This window comes from Schistocerca americana, chromosome 1 (genome assembly GCF_021461395.2).
Source record: "Schistocerca americana isolate TAMUIC-IGC-003095 chromosome 1, iqSchAmer2.1, whole genome shotgun sequence".
Lineage (NCBI taxonomy): Eukaryota > Metazoa > Arthropoda > Insecta > Orthoptera > Acrididae > Schistocerca > Schistocerca americana.
The window spans coordinates 453,917,452-453,943,128 of record NC_060119.1 but is presented as its reverse complement, the minus strand read 5'-3'; the positions used below and the strand labels follow the sequence as shown (position 1 = coordinate 453,943,128).

The window sequence follows — 25,677 nt, the reverse complement described above, 5'->3', positions numbered from 1 at the left end:
CTAGAGGACAAATGTGAGGATGTAGAGGCTTATCTCACTAGGGGTAAGATAGATACTGCCTACAGGAAAATTAAAGACACCTTTGGAGAAAAGAGAACCACTTGTATGAATATCAAGAGCTCAGATGGAAACCCAGTTCTAAGCAAAGAAGGGAGAGCAGAAAGATGCAAGGAGTATATAGAGGGTCTAAACAAGGGCGATGTACATGAGGACAATATTATGGAAAAGGAAGAGGATGTGGATCCAGATGAAAAGCGAGATACGATACTGCGTGAAGAGTTTGACAGAGCACTGACAGACCTGAGTCGAAACAAGACCCAGGAGTAGGCAACATTCCATTAGAACTACTGACACGCTTGGGAGAGCACGTCCGGGCAAAACTCAACCATCTGGTGAGCAATATGTATGAGACAGGCGAAATACCCTCAGACTTCAAGAGGAATATAATAATTCAAATCCCAAAGTATCAGGTGTTGACAGATGTGAAAATTATCGAACTATAAGATTGATAAGTCACAGTTGCAAAATACTAACACGAATTCTTTACAGACGAATGGAAAAACTGGTAGAAACTGACCTAGGGGAAGAGCAGTTTGGATTCCGTAGAAATATTGGAACACGTGAGGCAATACTGACCCTACGACTTATCTTAGAAGCTACATTAAGGAAAGGCAAACCTACGTTTCTAGCATTTGTGGACTTAGAAAAAGCTTTTGACAATGTTGACTGGAATACTCTCCTTCAAATTCTGAAGGTGGCAGGGGTAAAATACAGGGGGCGAAAGGCTATATACAATTTGTACAGAAACCATATGGCAGTTATAAAAGTCGAGGGACATGAAAGGGAAGCAGTGGTTGCGAAGGGAGTGAGACAGGTTTGTAGCCTCTCCACGATGTTATTCAATCTGTATATCGAGCAAGCAACAAAGGAAACAAAAGAAAAATTCGGAGTAGGTATTAAAATCCATGGATAAGAAATAAAAGCTTTGAGGTTCTCCGATGACATTGCAATTCTGTCAGACAGCGAAGGACTTAGAAGCGCAGTTGAACGGAATGGATAGTGTCTTGAAAGCCGGATATAAGATGAACAAAGCCGGATATAAGATGAAAATGTAGACTGGCAATGGCAAGGAAAGCGTTCTGAAGGAGACAAATTTGTTAACATCGAGTATAGATGTGTCAGGAAGTCGTTTCTGAAAGTATTTGTATGGAGCGTAGCCATGTATGGAAGTGAAACATGGACGGTAAATAGTTTGGACAAGAAGAGAATAGAAGCTTTCGAAATGTGGTGCTACAGAAGAATGCTGAAGATTAGATTGGTAGATCATATAACTAATGAGTAGGTATTGAATAGGATCGGGGAGAAGTTTGTGGCACAACTTGGATTGAAGAAGGGATCGGTTGGTAGAGCATGTTCTGAGGCATCAAGGGATCACCAATTTAGTATTGGAGGGAAGCGTAGAGGGTAAAAATCGTAGAGGGAGACCAAGAGATGAATACACTAAACAGATTCAGAAGGATGTAGGTTGCAGTAGGTACTGGGAGATGAAGCTTGCACAGGATAGAGTAGCATGGAGAGCTGCACCAAACCAGTCTCAGGACTGGAGACCACAACAACAACAGTGAGATAGTTTTTATGGTGTTTAAAAGTTTCTCGATCATTTCTCCTCCTAGCTGTAAGAACCATTTACCTTCTCCGTTTAAAAGGTATCTTTATATCTTTAGTAATCCAGTGCTATTCAGATAATTTGTTACAATTAGGTTTCACTTCTGTCTTAGGGAAACTGTTTTCAAATACACTCACGAATATATCATTAAATACGTAAATTAAATTTAAATCAGCAGTGAGTTCTCTTGGACCTCATCCCATCTATCTGTTTCAAGGGTTCCCTAAAATGTGCCATTGTTAATTCGATCGTTGAACACATTATTTTGCATTACTGTATGGATCTATGTCATATACTGTAAGCAGCTATGTATCATGATCAAACAGACGATTCTTAACAGGAAGAATTCTGATTTGTTTCAATTAAACCTGGACTTCAAAAAACATTCATTAAAAAAATTATGAAAACAAGCGCATTGCTTCAATAGAAAGAGATGCATACTATCACTAAAAACATTTTAACAAGACAGCATAACTGCTATTAAACAAACTAGCTATTGTGTGTAAGGCTATGTAAACATTTAAGATGCAGGTGCATTAGGTAACAACACATACTATCAACTACAAGATACCGCACAAGCAGCTTTTTTTCACAATACAGGCTTATATCATACTCACACATATTCACTGAATCCAAATCAACACTATAACATTCCAAGTTCAAATTAGTCACAGTTCTTCAAGCTTTTTCTGACATAGTATCTGGAGCATGGAAACAATGCAACAAATGCTTTATGTGATAATTAGAATTTCAGAATATATTACTTTGACAATGTTACACAGAACAACAAATTGCTTACAAGAATTACGGTTAATTTATCCATGTCTCAATCAACTGTTTAAATTTTGCAAGAAGTGCTATTTACTTCTCTGTTTACTATTACTTACAGTGTGCACAATTGTGATCCCCCTCCCCCTCCCCCTCCCCCTCTCTCTCTCTTTCTCTCCCCCCCCCCCTCTCTCTCTCTCTCTCTCTCTCTCTCTCTCTCTCTATATATATATATATATATATATATATATATATATATATATATATACACACACAGAGCGTGCATATGTACATGTGTGTTTGTTTATCAGTTTGTGTGTGTTCGTGTATGTGTTTGGAAGACAATCTGTTATACGAAGTGTCTACCACTGTACTGACGTCAATCAAATTCGCTTAAAGGCATACGCATGTGTAGAAAAAATATGTAACAACTTTCGATACAACAAGTAATTACTAACATTTGAGTTCTCAATAAGAATAGTAATGCTTTTTTTAAAGAAAATAAATGTTATGTATATTAAAACATTTACCACACTTCCCCACTACAACAAATCTGTTAGAATGGATTATCTGCAAAACACAAATGTACCAATATGTGTTCCTCAGCAGTTACTTACTGTGTTCAGTACACTTAAGTGAATCAGAGAAATGAGTTTCCGTCTACAGCATATCACGTGAAACGTATTCCTTACGGGAAAAGAGATCTGCTATATATCCAATTCATTGTGCAAGCAATAGGAGTTATTCGTTTCCATGTATCAGGGAATATTCTGATCTCCTATCTGAGAGCAAACAGTAAGAGAAATGAGATTTTCCTATAATAGATATGGATGAAACTTTGTGAAACAGTCAAGTAAGGTAATTTTTTTTTTCAACGTGTAGCTTTGTGATGGTAGTTTGTCTGTAGGGCAGTTTCCCATCCCAAGGACAAGGAGTGCCCTGAAACTCTGTCCGCTCCTCCGCCCTTATGACAAGGCCGTTGGCAGAATGCAGGTGACCCCCTACGGCGGAAACCTTTGGAAGCCAATGTTGATTTTTAATCAAAATTTAAGCGGTGGCGGGTCTCGAACCCAGTACTAAGAACGTTTTGATTCCTAATGGGATATGCTATCCCCAGACTGCTGATGTATTGCGAAAAAAGATTGATTTCGTAATGCCTCTCGTTAACACAGGAATCTGCATCTGGTCATCTGTGGAAAACTGGTACCATTCAGCCACGGTAATCAATTCTGGCAAATTCGATTCGAGGAAACTTTTTTTATTATGTTGCTATTTATTGTTTTGAGGTTTTTATAACTATGCTAAAAATTATATTCACCTTCAATACACTTTGAGTACCTTTCTTACGAGACTCAATCGTCTAGGCGGAATACCTACTGTTCTGATTGATTAGGATTCATATCACTGTGTACGAGCAACGGAAGTTGTTTAACAGTTGACGGCTTCAGCACAATAACACACATTAATCGTTTAAGTCATTCTTTTTCATTTCTGGTATGAAAGATATGTGATTTAGTATCGAAGCAGAACTTACTTCTAGAAAGTTTTTCGTGCGCCAAACTGGACTACCCAGATCCCGGTTATGAATCTTACACTACAGAGGTGAATGTGACAAAGATATAGATTGTCATATCGAGAATTTTTTTGTGTCTTTTAAACGGTATACTTATGACGTCTGATTTTAAATGGATGGAAAATTTAAATAATGCTCCTGTAATGTAGTTATCAAAATTTATTAGGAAGCTTAACAAAAGAAGTGCAGTTGCGACCTATTGTTGTACAAAGATGGAGCTGAAATTTGGCACACTGCATGTACGTTTTAGCTTTCCCCCGGGATTTTTACATCTACATAGCATTTATTGCTGATCAAAGAATGATAAATGGTTCAGAGAATCATATCTAATGTCCTCTGCCTGTTTCATTCTACGCTTTGCAGGTACGTACACTGTGGAATCTTATTTTGAAGGACTGCTCCTCTTCTCTATAATCCGTTTTCGTGTCATTATCCACGATTCTGCAATATCCTGTTTTCGAGAAGGAAAAGACTTTTGCCTCATGCACATACTCAAGTCACGACTTGGTTACAGTTACAGCCACATGAACTGCCCGAGTTTAGATGCGCTGTGCCCACTTTCATAAATGAATAAATAATCAGTAAATTAAAATCAAAAGTTATACTTGTCAGCATCTCCTATGCCGTTGTTGTACTGTTTCACAAACTAGCTTTCAGAACATTAAAGTACAATTTGTTGTTCTTATCCCAACATCTTAAGGTATCCTTGCTTCCAACACTTTTGAAGTTTCAGCCGGCAGTCAGAGACCTGTTGTCAAACCAATTTGTGAGGATTACAACATCATCATTGCTGATAACCCGCATAAATCCATGTGGTTCATTTTTCTTTATACCTGCGTCAGTATGCCAGCCGGAGTGGCCGTGCGGTTCTAGGCGCTACAGTCTGTAACCGAGCGACCGCTACGGTCGCAGGTTCGAATCCTGCCTCGGGCATGTGTGTGTGTGTGATGTCCCTAGGTTAGTTAGGTTTAATTAGTTCTAAGTTCTAGGCGACTGATGACCTCTGAAGGTAAGTCGCATAGTGCTCAGAGCCACCTGCCTCAGTATATCAAAATCAGGCTCTTTGCTGGCAGTCAGTGAGAAAAAATGTCAGCACTTTCCAGTTCTTACTATTTTCCTGAATTTCTAAAATCTCTTCCGAACTTTGCTTTTCTTTACAGTTTCCGGTAAAGGCTGAAGTGGTTCCAAGTAATTAGTAACACCAAAGTATTTTAAAAATGATAGCCAACACTTAGAACTAGCACAAAAACAAATCGTGAACTGTCGTAGGAAACCAAAGGTGAGGGTGGTTATAGAAACTTTGTCCTATGTCAATGACTTTTTTTTCTGTGACAACTGTAATTCCACTAACGTATGACTGTGGTACCTTAAGTTCACTGAACACTTGAAATAAAATGTATACAATTCTGGAAGCTGAGTAGTTACACTTAGCCAGAAACTTTGCACTGTTGACAGTTTGTGCATGTTGTGAAAGTTGAAAGATGGGTCAACAGATGCTGAATTGAAGAGACCCTCCAGAATTAAATACGCCATGCCCAGTGACTTACAAGGCTTTTAGAATATATGTATTGACTGAAAATAAAATCATCGCCTACGATGGACGTATGCATCAAAAAGTTTAAGAAGAAAACAACGTATGCTCCTTTGAAAACGGTTCTGTTTATCAACTGTTGATTAAAAATAATATCGACCACGCAACAATTTTGTAATGAATATGTTATCAGAGGAGTTAGGAACGTGCGTTCTCAGATATGACGAACAGCTTACCCATCGAGTTTAATGTGGCGATTTAAACAATCTGTAGCTCTATTTTTCTTAAGGACTAGGCATTATTAAAAACTGAAGTCATTTTAACTGCAAAGAAAACAACTGGCTTGAATTCTTTAAATAATATAATCTGTTTTCTGATTATTGTCTACACAGCTACTAACTCATCAATTTCATTACCACAGAAAACAATGTGGGTTAACAGAAATCCTATTAAATTTGGCCTATAGTACCCTCTATCTGAAGTTAAATACTTTTTATATAAAATTAAATGTGTACAATACTAAGACGAATTTAGAAATGACAGCAAATTTGAAACTTTATACTCTTATTAGTCTCATAAAAAGAACAAATTTTGAAATAGGGAGCAGCAAATAAAATACATAGCATTCTTTCTCGGTTAAAATTGTAGTTTTGTGATGGTAATGCAAGTAGCTACGGTCTGTTTCCCAAACACAAATGGGATTTATCACAGCAGGACAGAATTATATACTAATAAACAATCGTATCAAACATTCTGGAAAATTTTGTAAGTTCACAGTTTCATCTACCGGCCTAGTCTGCTGAGGCAGTACTTGATACTTAACCATCATCCGTCACAGTTAATCACCTTACTTTGCGTCTGATATACTCCATCTCTCTATTGCTGATCATTATGGAGCACCACGTGGCCTTGTGCGCTCCTTCTCTGTCACTTTTTGCCTCTGGGATAGGAGTGTAGGGAGTTGTCCTCAGACTCCTGGATTGCAAATCACTTTAGTGTAACAGTGATGGCTGTTGTGGTGGTTTTTCAAGCGTCCTCAGTGACCAGAAGGCCAGACTTATCGACAGCCTTCCTCCGGTGACGGCGCACGGTGAAGAAGGCGCCAACGGCAGCTATGGTGCAGCAGGTGACCACCAAGGCCACCACGACGATGGTGCCTACGTTTGTGCCGGTTGTAGCTGGAGGGTGGCCGCGGTGTGGCTCGCGGACTGCAGGTGGCATGGTACTGTTTTGGGGCGCGCAGTCCAGCCCCGAGACCACGTGCACCACATGCCGCTCCCGCACTGCTCGCGGGCCATCGCAAGTCAGCTGCTGGTCCAGGGAGTCGTGCGTCTGCAGTAGCTGCAAGGTACCAGCAAACTGTTAGCTAAATATCTGGTTGTACGACACACACAGAGCGACTGCTAGAAGACAGAAGGAACGTATCTGTTACACGTGGTGACCACTCTCATACAGTGTCATCGATCCGGCGGGGGGGGGGGGGGGGGGGGCATATCTCGGATGAAGTTGAAGATAAGTGATACTGCCGCACCTAATTATACAAGCGAATGAAACTTCCTGACAGATCAGAACGGTGTGCCTGACCGAGACTCGAACTCTACCTCGGAACCTTAACCTTTCACTGGCAAGTGGTAGAACACTTGCCCGCGAAAAGCGAAGGTCCCAAGATCGAGTCTCGGTTCGGTACATAGTTCTGATCTGCCAGGTAGTTTCTTACCAGCGCACACTCCACTGCAGAAAGAAAATTTCATTCTGTATACATTCGAATGTTCGCTGTGTATATCAACGTGAATAAGGCGAGTTTGAAGGGCCTATGCGGTCAAATCTCTATCTCCATCTCTGGACCAATCAAGATAGCAATTTGAAATTTTTTCAGGAAACTTAACCTTTCTATTTCTGTCGACTGAAGCAGAATTAACAAAGAAGATACAAAAGAACCATATATATTTTAAATTTTGCCATTTTTATACTGAATATTTCTTCATCCAACCCACTGAGTTCACACTTATTCAAGTCAACACAATGATTGTGCTTTAGCAGGTAGAGTATGTGATTGTAAAACAGGTCACAATGTTTTACGTAGCTGTCGAAAGTAGTTATCGATATACAGGTACATAAAATATAAAAAACATGCTTGAGAAAATCAAGATGAAAGTTTAAAGTGATAAATATCCACTCATATACTTAAATACAGGCTCAAAGGCACCCTGCATCATGGTTAGCATCATCATCTTTGTCATCCACCATGTGTAAAATATTCTTCCTTTGGGTCAACTTGCTTCTTTCGTCCTTCATTCGACTGCACGCTACGCGCATTCAAATCTTGACTTTTCTAATAACTTCAACCACTTTACAGTATTATAGCCGGGGGTTATGTTAAGTTCTTCTAGAACTCTATACCGCCATGTTTCCGTCATTAAATATTAATACAGGTTCACTAACTGCCAGTTTCATTGCACGTAACCCCAAAGTAGGAATGGTCTTATCTTAAAAGGGCAATCACAGAAGTAGGTACGTGTAACAGAAGGAATACTTCAATTAATCAGTGAAAAAAAGAAGTACAAAAATTTCCATGGAAATTCAGGAACACAGAAATACAAGTCACTCAGGAATGAAATAGATAGAAAGTGCAAGAAGCTAAGGTGAAATGGCTACATGAAAAACGTGAAAAATTAAAAAAAGTAATGACTGACCGAAGCGTATATAAAAGTCAAAACAATCTTCGGTAAAATTAAAAGGGAAGGTGGTAACATTAGTAACTCAATGGGAATTCCACAGTTAAATTCAAAGCAGATAGCAGATAGTACACTGAGGCTCTTTATGAAGGGGGGGGGGGGGGGATTTGCCTGATGACGTGATAGAATAAGAAACGGGAGTCCCTAGGAAAGAGACAGGGGATACAGTATTAGAATCAGAATATAATAGAGCTTTGGAAGACTGAAAATGAAATAAGGCAGTTGGAATAGAAACCATTACATTAGAAATTAAAAAATCACTGAGGGTAGTGGTAACAAGAGGATTATTCACTTTGCTGCGTAGAATGTATGTGACTGGTGGAGAAACATCATCCACACATTTTCCGATGATTTCAAGAGCCGACAAGTGCGAGAACTGTCGCACAGTCAGCTTAACTGCTCATGCATCCAAGTTTTGATAAGAATGATGTACAGAAGAATGAAAAAGGAAATTGAAGATGTGTTGGATGTTAGACGTCGAGCAGCTTAGTTTTAGGACAGGTAAAATCATCAGAGGTGTTGTTCTGATGTTTAGACTGATAACGGAAGCAAGACTGAAGAAAAATCATGTCACATTCACAGGGTTTGTCGACCTGGAAAAAGCGTTGGACATTGTAAAATGGTGCAAGACGCTCGAAATCTTGAGGACAATAGGGGTAAACTGTAGGGATAAACGAATAATAAAGGTTACCGGGGGATCAAAAAGTCAGTATAAATTTGAAAACCGAATAAATCACGGAATAATGTAGATAGAGAGGTACAAAGTGACACACATGCTTGGAATGACGTGGGGTTTTATTATAACAAAAAAAATACAAAAGTTCAGAAAATGTCCGACAGATGGTGCTTCATCTGATCAGAATAACAATAATTAGCATAACAAAGTAAGACAAAGCAAAGACGAAGTTCTGTCCAGGAAATGCTCAATATGCCCACCATCATTCCTCAACAATAGCTGTAGTTGAGGAATAATGTTGTGAACAGCACTCTAAAGAATGTCCGGAGTTATGGTGTGGCATTGGCGTCGGATGTTGTCTTTCAGCATCCCTAGAGATGTCGGTCGATCACGATACACTTGCGACTTCAGGTAACCGCAAAGCCAATAATCGCACGGACTGAGGTCTGGGGAACTGGCAGGCCTAGCATGACGAAAGTGGTGGCTGAGCACACGATCCTCACCAAACGACGCGCGCAAGAGATCTTTCACGCGTCTAGCAATATGGGGTGGAGCGCCATCCTGCATAAACATCGTACGTTCCAGCAGGTGTTTATCAGCCAGGCTGGAGATGATGCGACACTGTAACATATCGGTGTACCTCTCAACCATCACGGTAGCAGTTACAAAAATGGAATCGAGCATTTGCTCTCAAAAAAAGGGCCCGATAACGGTAGATGTGGAAAATCCAACCCACACCGTGACTTTCTCGTCGTGCAATGGAGTTTCCGCGACAGTTCTAGGATTTTCGGTAGCCCAAATTCAGCAGTTGTGGGCGTTGACAGACCCTCGGAGCGTGAAATGAGCTTCCTCGGTCCACAACACGTTACTCAACCAATCGTCATCTTCCGCCATCTTTTGAAACGCCCACACCGCTATTGCCCTCCGCTTCACTAAATCGCCTCAGTCCCAACGAAACAGTAGTGTATGGAATGCCGGTGCGACGTGCGACTGGACGAGCGCTGACTTCCCCGTGCATAGACGAGTCTCCATTTCTTCCTGAACTGGCCGGCCGCGGTGGTCTCGCGGTTCTAGGCGCGCAGTCCGGAACCGTGCGACTGCTCCGGTCGCAGGTTCGAATCCTGCCTCGGGCATGGCTGTGTGTGATGTCCTTAGGTTAGTTAGGTTTAAGTAGTTCTAAGTTCTAGGGGACTGATGACCACAGCAGTTGAGTCCCATAGTGCTCAGAGCCCTCTTCCTGAACTGTCTCAGCAGCATTACGCCTTGTGCTCGGTCGGCCACTACGGGGTCTACCGTCTAAAGAACCCGTGGCTTCGAACTTTGAAATAATTCTCGCCACAGCGACCTTTACCCGTTCGAATCCCCTTCCTATGGCGATAGGATCTTAACGCTCAACTAGCACATTCCCCATTCTGATAATACAGCTTCACTAAACGCGTCTTTTCAAGTAAACGTCAACATGCTGCGACTGCTGGCGCATCTGATTCTCTGTCTCATTACAGCTCCTTTTATACAAGATTGTCATGCGCAGTCACTGACGTTGTGCTGTCCATTGCCATCTGTCGGACATTTTGTGAACTTTTTTTTTTTTTTGTTCTAATAAAACTTCATGTCATTCCAAGCGTGTGTGTCAATTTTTACCTCTCTATCTACATTACTCCGTGGTTTATTAAGTTTTCAAATTTATACTGACTTTTTGATCACCAGGTATGTACAAGAGCCAAGAAGGAATAATTTTAGAATGCCACGGGTTGACCGCGAACGGCCACCAAAATTTGGCGCAAAGTAACGGCACTGCCGTGCACCCGAACGGTCCAAGAGCGCTAACTGTCTGAAATTTTGCGTCAGGTGTTATCCAAGGTTGAATGATCGCTGCAGAATTTTGCTGGAAATTGGCGAAAGAAAAATTAGTCAAGAATCGGCCACGTACGCGGCCGTTTCCTTTTTTCGACCCATTGTAGAGGATGTAGGTCAGGATCACTGCGTAGTGCTAATGCTAGCTTACTGCTTACGGATGTGGCACCAGTTATGTTTTCATTAAGTTTCCGTAGATCTACGCTAACTGAGCTTGCTCTGAAGTCAGTGTATTGTAATCCCCAGTAACACAAGTCGACGTATTATGTCGACAGAATACATCTTCAGTTATAGTAAAGCATTTGCCATCTATTTCTTTGATCAGTCATGTCACTTCAGGGTAATATTAAGTAAGCACGTCTATAATGTCTAAGGTGGGTAACATGGCCATTTAGTTTTATTGTCCTGGAGACTGCTACGCCTAGTGGTGAACATTTGAGACTATTTTTTGGTTTTGTCAGTGAACTTCACGACTGTAGTTGCGCGCGCTCCTCTACAGTGAAAGTTTTAGGGTTTTTTCTACGTCTGATGTAATGCCAGTGAGAAATTCATTTGCATGTATATTAGAAACATACGCATTATGTCAGTTAATTGCTGAAGTTCCAACAAAAAGTTACGTTTTAGCCTTCGAAACCACGTGTTTACGAGTTGTCTAGGTTATTTCAATTTCTTATTCAGACAACATTTAGCATAATGGAGCCCAGTCGGGCATAGTGGCCAGTTTCCTGATTGTATTTTATTCATAGTTTGAACACAAATTAAGTCCCAAAAAGGCAAGAGCATTTCATAAAATACACAAGCCAAGACATCATTGTATTAACAAATTGGTGAAAAGCCATGTCCTGTTATTACGGATGTACGCTAAGGTGCCTTCAAATGCTTAAGGAAATCAGTGCAACAATAATGTGGCTCTGTAAGAAAAGACAAAAAAAAGAGAGACGCTACAGATGACAAGAAAATTCTTGCGAACTTCAGAGGCATATTCAACCAAGAGCGAGAGGAAAAGCTCCTTTAACATATTTTTGACAGGGAACGAAATCATTGTGACATTTCAGCTTGCTGAGCCGACTGATCTATTACACTCATGCAACAAAGAGGAAAAGATAGGACGAGGTTTGGGAGGACAGACTGGGAAGAAAAACCCAAACATAAGCATTAAACAAACAGATTCAGTCTTACAGAATTGTTAAGGCTTTCGTGGCCACTTGTTGACAAACTGCCTATTGGCTTCTGTCTCGGGTTCTTCGGCCGACATTCATCTAATGATTTTACTGACCTTTCGTTAGCACGAGTGGCTGGCATTGTCAAAGCTTCACCCTCCTATACTAGTGGTGGAGCCGAGCTCGCGGCCGCAGACTATATGTACCTGGCGCGCCAACGTCCGTGGCCGTCTCCACGGTCATTTCCAGTGCAGTTCTCCTCTTGCTACCTGCGACGGCCGTTCGCTGCAGTACGGGAAGCCAGGATCCCTTAACCTTAATTCTTTCCTCTTTCTTATTGAAGCTGTTCGCGTGTTTTAGTATTTCTACAGCTTCTCTGAATGAGCGCGTGTGATATTGCTTCTCTACAGCCAGAGCTTCCGTGTCGGCGTATTTTATACGTGGTCGACTTCACACAGTGCTTGCTCTGCCACGGACGATTTCTCCACCTGCCACAACCTGCAATGTCGCTTATGTTCTTTGATCCTGGAGTTTATTGATCGCCCAGTCATTTCGCGGAAAAGTTTATGTCGAAATAACGGATGTTGACTGATACTATATTTTTATTGTATCGGTCTAGCTTGCTATATTCGTTTGGAAGTATACTTCATCACCATCTTTGGAATATACACTGGGCTGTAAGAGTGATATATTGTGTTTTATCTTTGAATTTAACTGCTAGTACCTCATCTGAATTTAACAAATGCGTGCATCCCATGAACGAAATGTAATATGAGCATGTTATTAGGTGGCACTGATTGACTATGAGCGAGTGGGATATTAGTCAAATAAAGGAGAGCTCTCGGGGTAGTTTTAGCAGAGTTAATGTATATTTTATTTAGTAACTTATGAACTGAAGTGGTTTTACTTGATAAGTCATTAATGTGCAAGTCACGTAAGTTGCGTCCGTTGCAAGTTGCTTTCTGTGAGGGTTAGTATTATTATTGTGCCATGCTATCTAATTTTAATCAGCTTTGTCTTGTTTAGTGCTGGATTAAGTTGAGCTGCAGCTTGGACAACGCTTTGAATCTGTTCAAATTGGTTCATGTCGAGCCCACGCTTGAGACCCACATCCATGCCGAGAGCCATTCTTGTTATAAATGTTTTTGTAACCTGTAAGATTGAAAAATTTTTCTTAATTTTTTCGTAAAGAAACAATAATAAGTTTCAACAAAAACTACCTTTGGTCTCATTTGGTCAAGAATTTATTTTTCTCGGAAATCTTTGACACGTAAAATGTTAAATCTTCTGACAGGTTTGATGCGGCCCACGGCCCGCCACGATTCCTTCCTCTGTACTAACCTTTTTACCTCAGAGAAGCACGTCCTCAATTATTTGCTGGATCTATTCCAATTACTGCCTTCTTCTACAGTTTTTGCCCTTTACAGCTCCCTCTAGCACCATGGAAATCATTCCCTCATGTCTTAACATATGTCCTATCATCCTGTCCCTTTCCCATATAAGTGTTTTCCACACGTTCCTTTCCTCTCCGAATCTGCGCAGAACCTCCTCATTCCGTACCTTATCACCCACCTAATTTTCAACATTCGTCTGTAGCACCACATCTCAAATGCTTCGATTCTGTTCTGTTCCGGTTTCCCCACAGTCCATGTTTCACTACCATACAATGAGGTACTCCAGACGTACGTTCTCAAAAATTTCTTCCTTAAATTAAGGCTGATACTTGATATTAGTAGACTTTTCTTGGCCAGGAATCCAGTTTTTGTCATTGCTAGTCTGCTTTCGACGTCCTCTTTGCTCCGTCCGTCATTGGTTATTTTACTGTCTAGGTAGCAGGATTTCTTAACTTCAACTACTTCGTGAACATCAATCCTGATGTTAAGTTTCTCGCTGTTCTCATTTCTACAATTTCTCATTCCCTTCGTTTTTTTTTCGATTTACTCTCAATCCCTACTCTATACTCATTAGACTGTTCACTCCGTTCAGTAGATCATGCAATTGTTGTTCACTGTCACTCAAGCACCCAATTCCAAATGCTTAGAATTTTTTTTTAAATCACGTGTTTTATTGCATCAGGTATTAGAAGAAAACATCCGATTTAAGATAATGAGTATACGCTGTCAAAGGACGTCATGAAATACATAGAGCGAGTCAAGAAAGAGAGGTAAAGTTGTTGGCCCACCTCTGCCAATGGAGATAGAGTGCAGTCACACTGCCAAGGGTTGTCGTGTAGCCGCAAAGTGTCGAGATGAGATAGTTGGCCGATGGCCGCCACCACGTCCACTGGGAGAACCCTCATCTCATTAGAAGAGGCGTCCAGTTCCACCATTGAGGAGCAGGAGCTGATCAGAGGAGCCGGCAGTGTGGTGAGATGGTTCGTACCGACGCGCAGGACGGCTTGTTGCCCGCAGCCGGCCAGTAGGTCGTCGGGCAGAGTGGACAGGTAGTTGGAGTTGAGCTCCAGTCTTCTCAGATGCGGAACTTTCTTGAACAGGCCGCGCGGCAAACTGTACAGCATGTTTCCTGATAGGACCACTACCTGAGAAAGGCAATGAAAATTCATTGTAATTCTCTGCATTGACTTAGTGTTAATACTGCTACAAGATAAACATGAGAAACTCGCTTGGGTATAGGTGAATATGGGATTAGCGACTAGTGAAGAATACCTTTAGCTACACAATACGGGGAATTTTTTCTGTTGCACGTAGCACACTATGGAGCTACATGCACGAAACACCGATCCAATCGGACAGAAATTTACACAACTTCAACAGCAATGTAATCACCAGAAAAGTTACCTTCCAATTACGGTAATTCTAATTAGGGAAATAACTACAGACTTTAAGAACGGAGTGACGGTCAATACCTTTCATTAAGGACATGATTCAATAGTGTCACGACACAGACAAACCACTCTGAAACACTTTTCGCGCAAAACAAAATGACAACTTAAAATTTTATTCCTAATGTTTAGTTACAGTGGAGAGTTCGGACCTAATGAATGAGTCCAGTTTCGTAGCCAAATTTTCTCTCTCTGTGGGAAATTTGTGGCTGTATAGTAACAGTGGCGAGCTAGAGGCAGAGAAATGTAGCGAGTTCCCCTACTTTGCTCACCCTGTCTCAACGTCATATTGAGAGCTTCTTAGCCGTTTATCGGCAGACAAGGCATTGCAAATACGTACAGGGTGAGCAGAAACAGTCTGGAAAGCTTATAATGTTGTTGCAAGGTACTTTTTGCTGAGAAATAATAGTTCAGCAAAAAATTCGATATATTTCGCCTTTTTCGAGTTAATTAGCATTGAACATAGGTCTTCGCGAGCGCAAATTCAAGATGCTCACTGAAGACGGTGTTTCCAAAAGTGTTCTTCGTTTGATTTTCTAGAACCGAACATGGGAGCGATACAAAAATTGGACATGAGACGGACCGTAAGAATCGAACGCAAGCCAGACGCTGAGCCGTCTCGTGCGCTACCATGTACTTTGTGAAAACAACGGCCTGATTGGCTAAATTCAGTGCTAATTAACTCGGAAAATGGTCAACTATCGAGTTTTTTCTTAACAATTGCGTCTCACCACAACCAAGCTTGCAACACCCTTACAAGCTTTTCATATTGTTTCTGGCCACCTGTATAGTTTAGCGATGCCTTGAGTGCCAATACACGGCTAAAGAACCGAATTTAAATATTGTTATAATTATTCGTCCATAGAACTGTGTAGAATAATGAATATTTAAGAAATACGAAGCTGGAGATAAAATGAATAAGCACTTTCCACAAACATCGATGTCTTTCGTAATTTTTAGAGGTGGCAGGGAAAAAAGACAAGAAGACTAAATTTGGAGGACATGCAGGTACATACTGTGACATAATTTTTTAATGTAGAGTGTTTGGTGGAATTTTCTTTAATACTTCTCCACATTTTACAATAAATGTAAATGTTGACCTAAAAGCTAGTAAAACGCGGTAGACTATCATGTATCTAGACATAAGAGAAGGGAGAAAATAATGCACCGTATCCAACATAATAATTAATTACGATGTACCAAATTACAGTGTTAATCGAATTTTCAAAAATACATGAATAGTACCGGGGGTACTTCGGAGGTTAAATCCTAATCAAGGTTCCATGGAAAAAAATCATAGCGATCATGATTAACGAGAAACGTATGTGAAATAAGATGAGATGTTATTCTAACATATATTTATGACAGAAAAAAATATAGAAGCCCTATGAAACCAACAGAAGTCTCAAAAAACTAAGATAGCTCGTTTATAGAACTGGCAAAAGTGAACTTCAGCGTGAACTGCAATATTTGAATAGCCCCTTTCGGTTGAGTCTAATATAATTTGCGTGCTGCCTGCCGTGTCAGAAATGAGCGCGGCGAACAGAGTATACAAATTTACCACCTAAAGGCGAGCAACAAACGTTACTTACATGTTTATTTTCGAAACAGTAATTTACGTAAACTTAAATGTTAAGTCGATTTAGGCTCTGAACGGTGCCTAGTACCGATCAGCGAATTACAGGTTGACATGATTTACAAAAATACGTGTGCAAGTGAAACTAAAGATTTAATTGTGAACTTTACAGTTTAATACAGTGGACCTTATAATTTACCACCATTGTGTCTTTATTCCAAGCAACATAGAGAGTATGTCTTTTTCGGTACAGGAGAGCTGAAACGAGGGCAGGTAGAATGTAGGTTACGATCACGAGGATTTAATTTACTTCCTGGATATTCATCAAAGTAATCTACAAGCCCTTGAAATGGTAGGTAAAAATCTCTCTTTCTCACACTCGCCACATTGCTAAGTATTCCAGCATATATTAGCCACTTCGAGGTACCATCACTACTTGCTTAAGTGCAATTCTGCGGTCTGGCGAAGACAACTACAAGCTCTGCTAGTGCCCAACATACCTGATCGAAAAGCTTCAAGAAGACATCGTCGTAGAGAGGTTTCTTCAGCCAGAGATATTATCATGTGACATTACACGACATTGAGGATACTTCGTGTGTTTCAGAGAGAGAGAGAGAGAGAGAGAGAGAGAGAGAGAGAGAGAGAGAGAGAACAATCTGTCTCAAATGAAGATGGTAAAAGGACCCCAGTAGACTCCATTCAGTCGTTTACAAACAATATATCATGAGAAATTCCAGAAATCGTGTGTTATTGATAATTACTTCGACTTGGTCGTAATATATATTGATGGATGTGACATATTTTGGTGTAAACATGCATTTAGACCAAGTGTGAAAATAAACAATGCATGGAACATCAGTATTGGTAATTAGTATAATGCTTACACGACTATCATATTAAATGTTGCACAATGATTTCCAGTCAGCTTCAAGTGCTATGATCTGTATATCAGTATATTTAGATCAGTGCAGTAGAGCTACATGTACTTTCATTAAACATACTGTAATATAATATCCTTGTAGCATGTTATAGGAACTAATATCGCTGATAACTGAAGAATGCTATATGAACATTAAAGGATTTAACAGTGCAAGATTAAATGTGAACTTCATAGTCATGATAACCACTTAAATAGTAAAGGTTTGTTCAGTAGCTTATGTTTCTTCAAAATGAATAGCTATCTGTTAGTGAATGCCGTGTTTCACGGACAATTAATCTCAGTTTTATAGAAATGGTGTCAAACAAATAAGTTTACAAGCCACCTGTATATGATGTGATAACATATATTACGTGGATGGTAATTTACAGCTTTGTAAAAAGCCTAATAGCTTACATAAAAAAGGTTATATTAATCTTTGACATCACTCATGTTACTGATGACATATATCTAAACCTGATAACAAAAGTAAACAACTTTTTCTACTACACTACACATGCAGCTCGTTGTTAGTTATAAAAATGATATCTATGGTACAAACAGTTGCCTCGAAAGAGCTATAATCACTCTGGTTCAACATTTTCTGTTAGAAAATTTAGAGCAAAGGATCACACGTTCACACTCAGGTACAGAAAACGTCACCTACGCACCCCTATGTGTAAACGATCTCGGGCTGGGTATGATATTCTGTGGTGAATTAATTACAGTGAATGTTTTCTCAAAAATTTGCGAACTTTATTACCGATCATAAAGTCTTTTTAAGCAGAGGTGTTCTTTAACTAATTCGGCATATAATCGTCACGTCACAGGTAAGGACCATTTGCACATAGTGAGTGTTAAACTGAAGGTTTCTGTGTCTGTGGAAATCTGTTTCTGCTCTACAATCATAAGCAAATAAAGCGATACTTAGAAGCAGTCCATGTTTCCAATAAGGCTTTCTCTGAGAGAGAATAATTACCACTTTAGTAATTTCCTGTTTTCACTATCACTATTTCATTACTAATAAACTGGCAGTTTGTCATTTGTGTTGTTAAATAGTGTATTCTGTGAATTTGCTGAGCTACAGTTAGTACAATGTCTACAAAAAATTGCCGGCCGCAGTGGCCGTGTGGTTCTTGGCGCTACAGTCTGGAACAGAGTGACCGCTACGGTCGCAGGTTCGAATCCTGCCTCGGGCATGGATGTGTGTGATGTCCTTGGGTTAGATAGGTTTAAGTAGTTCTAAGTTCTAGGAGACTGATGACCTCAGAAGTTAAGTCGTATAGTGCTCAGAGCCATTTGAACCATTTGTACCAAAAATTTACACCATGCTATGAAGTTATATGCCTGTACTTCGTGATCTCCAGTAGCTTTATTTGTTGATACTAGCCCTAAATTTAAATAAATACACAACAATTTTTGTGAGCCACTGAGGATGCCTAACAAAATATCCTCAGATCGGGCACCAATGACCGGAAACCGACGTTTCACTGGGTGTGAGGTACTGAATGAGCAATTTTCGAGTGAAAAGTGTCTGTCGACTGCTAATGGCTCGTAACAAACGACTGATTACCACATTGACGTTTGTGAGACCAAACCTGGAAAACCATAAATAATCTCCTCTCTTGTCTGGAGGTTGGGGATTAACACTGATTACTGTTCACGACTGACTGTCTAAGATAAAAAATACTCGTTATAGTACGTTGCAGAGATGTATGTAATGTATTATGCAGCAGGATATCCTGCTCAGGAAGCCAAACGAATTTAAAGGAGTACCATTTTTTATTTTTAAATTTCTGTTTTTTTCAAATGAAATATGTTTTCAAAAAATCGTCCGTTTCATACATGCTTTACCTTTTAACTAGAATAGCCCAAGCAAACTTAGAAAATTGTAGATAACATTTAATATATATTTATATCAATTTTTATTTTCGATTATCTTTTGAAATTACCAGAATCCATTTAAACTAAATCAGGTTACCATAAATTATTAGTTCCAAAAGAACCAATGTTTCTTGGTTTAATATTTTTTCTCATCAGTTTATGTAATTCATTAATAACTTCTTTCCAAAACTACTTTACTTTTTTAAATTGAATAAACACCTTAAATTTTTTCGTTGTTACTGTTTGAAGATTATTTGTATCAGTACCTTTTATACTTCAAACAGTATATGTGATAATCATGAACGACCCAGTAACAGTCAATTTATATTTACAAAAACTAAATCATTTCATAAATATGATTAAGTTTGCATCTACTGGAACAGTTTTAACTGTGTCTTACTGATACAAAATTTGATTTATCAGTTATTATTGATTGATTACTATCATTCACTTCATATAACTAAAAAAAATACATTTACTGTGATATTAAAATAATCAAATTACAAATCTCTGTTTATATCCTTCTAACAGTAATAATATTTGTAGACCTACAATTCTTTTCGAATTGTAAATTTTTTGTTCATCTAATTATAAACTAAAATTCAATCCTTTTTCCGTCATGTAATATATTTACTTGTCTATACCACCTGCCTAAAGTAAATGTAATAGTAATGTTTATCACCTTTTCATCAAGTTGCATTGTAGATGATAATGATGCAGAACTGTTTCATTAACCTGATTTTTAATGACGTTGACTTTTTGGGAACCCCGAAATTTTCTCCCACTCTGAAACATAAGATTGAAATTGGCCTCAAAGGCCACCCTCGGGCTCGACAGTGCCGCTAACAGCTCGGTGTCAGCACATGCGGTAGAAAGGCCAGAACTCAGAACTTCATGTGACGTAAAAGCAGGTTAAGGATTTCAAATTGGCATCCTATTTCACCACAACAGTCCCCAACGCCACCGTGAATGTGTCACATGACAGGAACAGCCCATCTTACCCATATTTCACACCTTCCTTTGATGCATCTGCGATGGAAGTCGTAACCGCGACGCCCAGCGTTGAAATCACGCCGGTTTCCTATGAGTGGCTGAGGTAAACATTTCAAGCACACCGCCGCTCAGAACCAGAATGAAATGGCTTCAGGGAGTGTCATACAGGGCATCAACGAAACCACCCCGTTCCTTGAAACGTTGATAAAATGCCGTGTGGCTAGGGCCTCCCGTCGGGTAGACCGTTCGCCTGGTACAAGCCTTTCGAGTTGACGCCACTTCTGCGACTTACGTTTCTATGGGGATGAAAGGATGATAATAAGGACAACACAACACCCAGGCCCTGAGCGGAAAACTCTCCGACCCGTCGGGGAATGGAATCCGGGCCCTTAGGTACCACATTCCGTCGCGCTGACCATTCAGCTACCAGGGGCGAACGGAACGTTGATTAGCACACGTTTCACGATCGAAGACGACATTTCGCAATTCGATGAGCAAAAGGGCAACGCTCTTCATAACCTTTAGAACTGTTGACACCTCTTCGGAGATTCAAGCTTCGTCAACGGACATTACGGGGCAGCATCCCCATTGGACGTGATCTCTCCGCTTTGGTGTGCAGTGCAATCGCAATTATTGAGCTGGTGTATAGGGCGGAACCACTAGGGACCGACGAAAAACGTTCCTTATGCTGCTTCACTGCGTCTGTTACATGACCTCCTGTGGTGTGATCGCAGAGGGTGCAATATTGACACATATGTGAATAAAGTGGCAATGAGTCTGGGACTATGTAGTTCGGAAAACCTCTGGTGCCACACATCCACATTTATTGGGTATTTTAAAAATGTGCCTTCAAGAGAAAACCTGGGAAGTAGCTCAAGATGCCAGCAGGTAGACAACCACATGACACACCTCTGATGCTAATAGCCCGCTTGCAGTCACCTAGGAGTATTTTTCAGGTTTCCTCTGTAAAGGTGCACTTTTAATAGTCTTAATAAACGTGGGCGGGTGCCAGTGAGGGTCTTGCCGAAATAGTGGTGAAAGAGAAGGGGGGGGGCGTTCACAGGGCGACACTTTGCCGTTTTATTCACCGCTGTGTGATCACATCACAGGAGGACACGAAACTGGGGCACCGAAAATTCATAAGCACCTTTTGCTGCTTCATATCAGGTTCAAATTTCGTTGAATGGTTTTGAGCTGTCCCTAGCGGGTCCAACTATACCAGAGCAAAAACTGCGATTCAGCTGAGATCCAAAGAGCTAAGTTCACATTCAATGAGGTTGTAGTCCCAAGACGGGCATCGAGAAGGGTTGAATCGCCCAGTACGTCGTTCCTTTGCTCATCGCACTGCGAACTGTTGTTTTCGATAGCGAAATGTGTGGAAATCAACGTCCCAATGTAAATGGTGGTTTCACTGACGGCCTTAATCCCACCATGAGTCCTTTAGACTCTGTAGATTATTGCCGAGGTCACTCATGAGAAAACCGTGTTATTTCAACGCTCGGCGTCGTGGTTCTGACCTCCACGGCAGAGGCGCCAAAAGAAGGGGTGAAACTTGTGTAAGACGGGTTGTGGCGACCTTCCTAAAGCTTGACGCGTCCACGGTGGTGTTGGGTGGACTTGTGGAGGCATTTTGTGCCAATGTGACATCACTAGCATATTTTACACGTAACACGTTCTGAGCTCTATTCTGTTTCCTGGACACCTCGCTACTTGAAGCGTCATCGAGCCCGAGTGCGTTGGAATGGGTGACAATTGAGCGGTTTCGAAATAGTGATCCTTTGATTCTGTTATTCATTGTATGCATAAGTTAACATTATCTGTATTCTACTTGTAAGGCAACATTACGCAATGGCATCTCAGTGTTGGTACATTTTTAAAATTCTTAATAAACGTGGACGGTTGCCAATAAGGGTCATGCGTTATTCATCGGTTGCGGGTTGAGGGAACGTCTACCAGCACATGTCGGAATTACACAGCGATAGGATATGGAGACAGCAGTATAACGTTTAGAGATATTGCTGCTCGTGTTGGTCGAGATGGAACGACTGTAATTCGATTATGGAATGCCAAACTCAACGCCACTGGCCCCGAGAGCACAGATGTTATTCGTTCAGCCACGTCGCCTTCCTTCAGTCAGGAGTGGGGTTTATTATCAACAAGCCAGTTATCGACAAGGACAGTGCGATGACTTTTTTAAGACCCGGTCACTCAACTCAGCAACAGTTGTTGCTGGTGTTTTTTGACGTGGTAGGCAAAACAAGTGCGCCGACAAGAGTGCGAAAGTGGACGCACGAGTAATACCAAGATTTCTTCATCAGATTTGTCCCGATTCATCGTACAGCACCACAATGGACGTCCGTAATAGTGTGTGGAAGCTCCGAGGCGAACGAATGTTTCAGACTGCAACCTCCATCCTCATTTAGACCGAGGACCTGGTGCCACGGTAAGGTACCATTTGACACACAACACGATTACCTCCCGCTCGTACACACAATTTTGAAGTGTTAATATGGTCGATACCGCCTGTCTTTGAGACACCGATGACTCTTTCAACGAGGTGACTCAAGACGGCACGTTGGCCCATGTACAGACGAGTCTCGAGTCTCGATAAGTGCAAGTACGAGAACTGTCGCATTGCCAGGTTAAAAACTCATTTATCCAAGTTGCTGACAAGAATAACAAACAGAAATGGAAGAAAAACCGAGAACCTGTTAGACAAGGGATTACATTTAGGGAAGGTAAGGGTGCCAGAGAGACAACTATGACGTCGCGGTTGATACTGGAGGGAATACTAGAGAAATCGGGACACTTTCACGTAGGAAAAGCGTTCTCAAAGTAAAATTTTCAATATGTTTGAAATTCTGAGAAAAGTAGTAGTAAGCTATAGGAAAAGACGGGTAATCCACACACCGTTGGGTGGCTTGCGGAGTATCAATGTAGATGTAATCCTCATAGCACGGAAGCATGAAAAGGACACACATAAAAACACTGTTCGTTGGCGGGGCAGGAGGGGGAGGGGTTGTGGGGAGAAACGACATGGCCATGGGGGTTCTTGGTGCTCGTTTCCAACTTGAGCTAAGAACAACGGGTAAAAAGGTTTTGGTTTAGCTTGGACCAGCAGCCATTTGTATAGCCATCCGAACATTTGTCTTACTATAGCTATGTAACTGTATTTTAAGGAGGGTTTGAAAGAAAACTTAGGCCCTGGCAAACTATGCTGCTCGATTTGTTCCTTTTGCGAAAGATTTTAATTGGGCTGAAATTAATACTCAACTTATGACTTCAATTATACGTGCACTCTTCCGATTTTACGTGCAAACAGAACCAACCCTAAATAACTCAGAACTGGAGCGACTCTGATGGTTTAATATTGGTCCACGGATGTATCTGACCTTGCGCTAAGAACAATTTCAACCGTTTGAAAAAATCTTGCATCGTCTGGATTTTCCGAGAACAAAACACATTTTTCTCGGAGGTTTATGAAGCGCCTCACGTCTATGTTTTAAACTCATATGAATCGATTCAAACTTAGCGCGAAGGTAGATAAAAGCATAAAGCAAAACAGAATTTTTTTCATTCGTAAATCTTTATCCGTTGCCGATGTAAAATGTCTAAATTCCGGCTGAATGCAGCACTTAAAATTCGTTCTTACTTGAACTTAATGAACGGCAACAGTTTAAACTGGATGAGCTCAGTAAGAAATGCAGGCGCGACAGCAACGTATCCTTTTTAACAATATCCGCTCCCTTCCCGCCAACAAGAACCTCTTCCTGCACACCCTTGCCACCCACCGCGTGGATGCCTTCCTCCTCAATGAAACCTTCCTCCAACCCCACCACTCCATCCACACCTCACCCTATGTCCTCCACCGCTCCGATAATCCCCTCCCGACTGCGCGTGGCGGAGCTGCCATTGGTCACCACCGCCAGATCCCCGTTCGGCTCCAACCTCTCCTTCCCGACCCCACCGAACACCTGATCCTTAGTCTCTTCTTCCCTGGCCTTACCATTACCTGCGCCACCATCTATGTCCGCCCCAAAGCCCCTATTCCTTTCGAATTCCTCTCCCACATCGACCGTACCTTCTCCTCCTACGTGATCGCCACCGACCTCAACATCCATAGTCGTTCCGCTGCCCAGTTACGGCAGTGGCATCGGTTCCTCTCCTCCTTTCAAGGCGACCTCATCCCCATCCCCCAGCACACCCGTCCTGAATCTAACTCCACTCCTGATGTTATCCTCTCCTCCCCCAACCTCCTTGGCCACGTAACGCTGGATGTCCTGGAGCCTATTGGTAGCGACCATCTCCCTGTCCTCCTCACCGTTTCAGCCAGTCGTCGCCCCCGCCCCGACCCTCGTAATGACCCTCCCCCTAAGTACGTCCATGACTTTTCCCATGCCGACTGGAATGCCTACCGGGATACCCTTTCCACCCAGGTCGATAGCCACCCCTTCACCTACCACCACCCTGACGATGTCACCCAGGCCGCCTCCTTTCTCCAGCAGACCTTGTCTGAGGCCGTGGAGGCCCACGTCCCTACTGTCCTACCTTACCCCCACAGGCCATCCTCCTCCTCCGTGAATCCCGTCATCCCTACCGTGCCTTCCTCCACACGCATGACCCGGATACACTACGACGCCACCGGCAACTCCAGCGACACATTCGTAATTTGCTCACGGCTAAGAAACGCCGGGACTGGCGACAGACATGCACCCATTTAAATGCTACCCTACCAATCAACTCGTCCAAGTTTTGGTCGGCCTTCCGTCGCCTTACCGGAACTACACCCTCCCCCTATTATCCTCTTCTCCATGATGATCGCCCTTTCCCTGACGCCCTTAGGAAGGCCAATCACTTTGCTTCCTACCTCTCTGATGTATTTTCCATCCCCGATGATCCCCAGTTCGATTACTCCCTCTTCCCGGATATCCGCGATCGAACTGACACCTCTGTCCCTCCCCTCGCTCCTGGTTTCCTGTACTTAGACAACATTGCACACACAGATCTCAATGCCCCTATCACTACACAGGATCTCATTGATACACTCCGCACAAAACGCAACACCTCTCCTGGTCACGATCATGTCACCTACCGTCACGTTCGTGAAGCTCCTGTCTCTTTCCTCTCCACCCTGGCCAGGCTCTACAATGTAGTCCTGTCCACCAGTTACTACCCCGACCTGTGGAAAACCTCCCGTATCCTCATGTTCCTTAAACCTGGCAAACCACCGTCCGCCGTCTCCTCCTACCATCCCATCAGCCTTACCTCGGTCTTCAGCAAGGTCCTGGAATCTATCCTCAACCAACGCATCTTCCAGCATCTCCGCCAGCACCGCCTCCTTCCCGTTACCCAGTGTGGCTTTCGGCCGTCCTCCTCTTCCGACGACCTTCTCCTTCACCTCACTCATCTCTTTTCCGAACAGCTTAATTCCCGTCGCTCCGCAATCTTCCTCTCCCTGGACCTTGAACGTGCTTATGACCGTGTATGGCATTCCGGTCTCCTC

General features: G+C 41.8%; 1 protein-coding gene across 1 annotated transcript in view; it reads right to left on the bottom strand.

Annotated features, from left to right (window-relative positions):
* Nucleotides 1-5,905: 5,905 nt before the first annotated feature.
* Nucleotides 5,906-25,677, bottom strand: part of LOC124623701 (platelet glycoprotein V-like) — a 63,393-nt gene continuing 43,621 nt past the window's right edge. Inside the window, exons 3-4 of the mRNA XM_047149054.1 lie at nt 14,146-14,502; nt 5,906-6,879 (exon numbers count right to left, since the gene is read on the bottom strand). Of these exons, the coding sequence (XP_047005010.1) occupies nt 6,565-6,879; nt 14,146-14,502 (672 nt within the window). The 3' untranslated portion in view covers nt 5,906-6,564. The remainder of the gene's footprint in view (nt 6,880-14,145; nt 14,503-25,677) is intronic.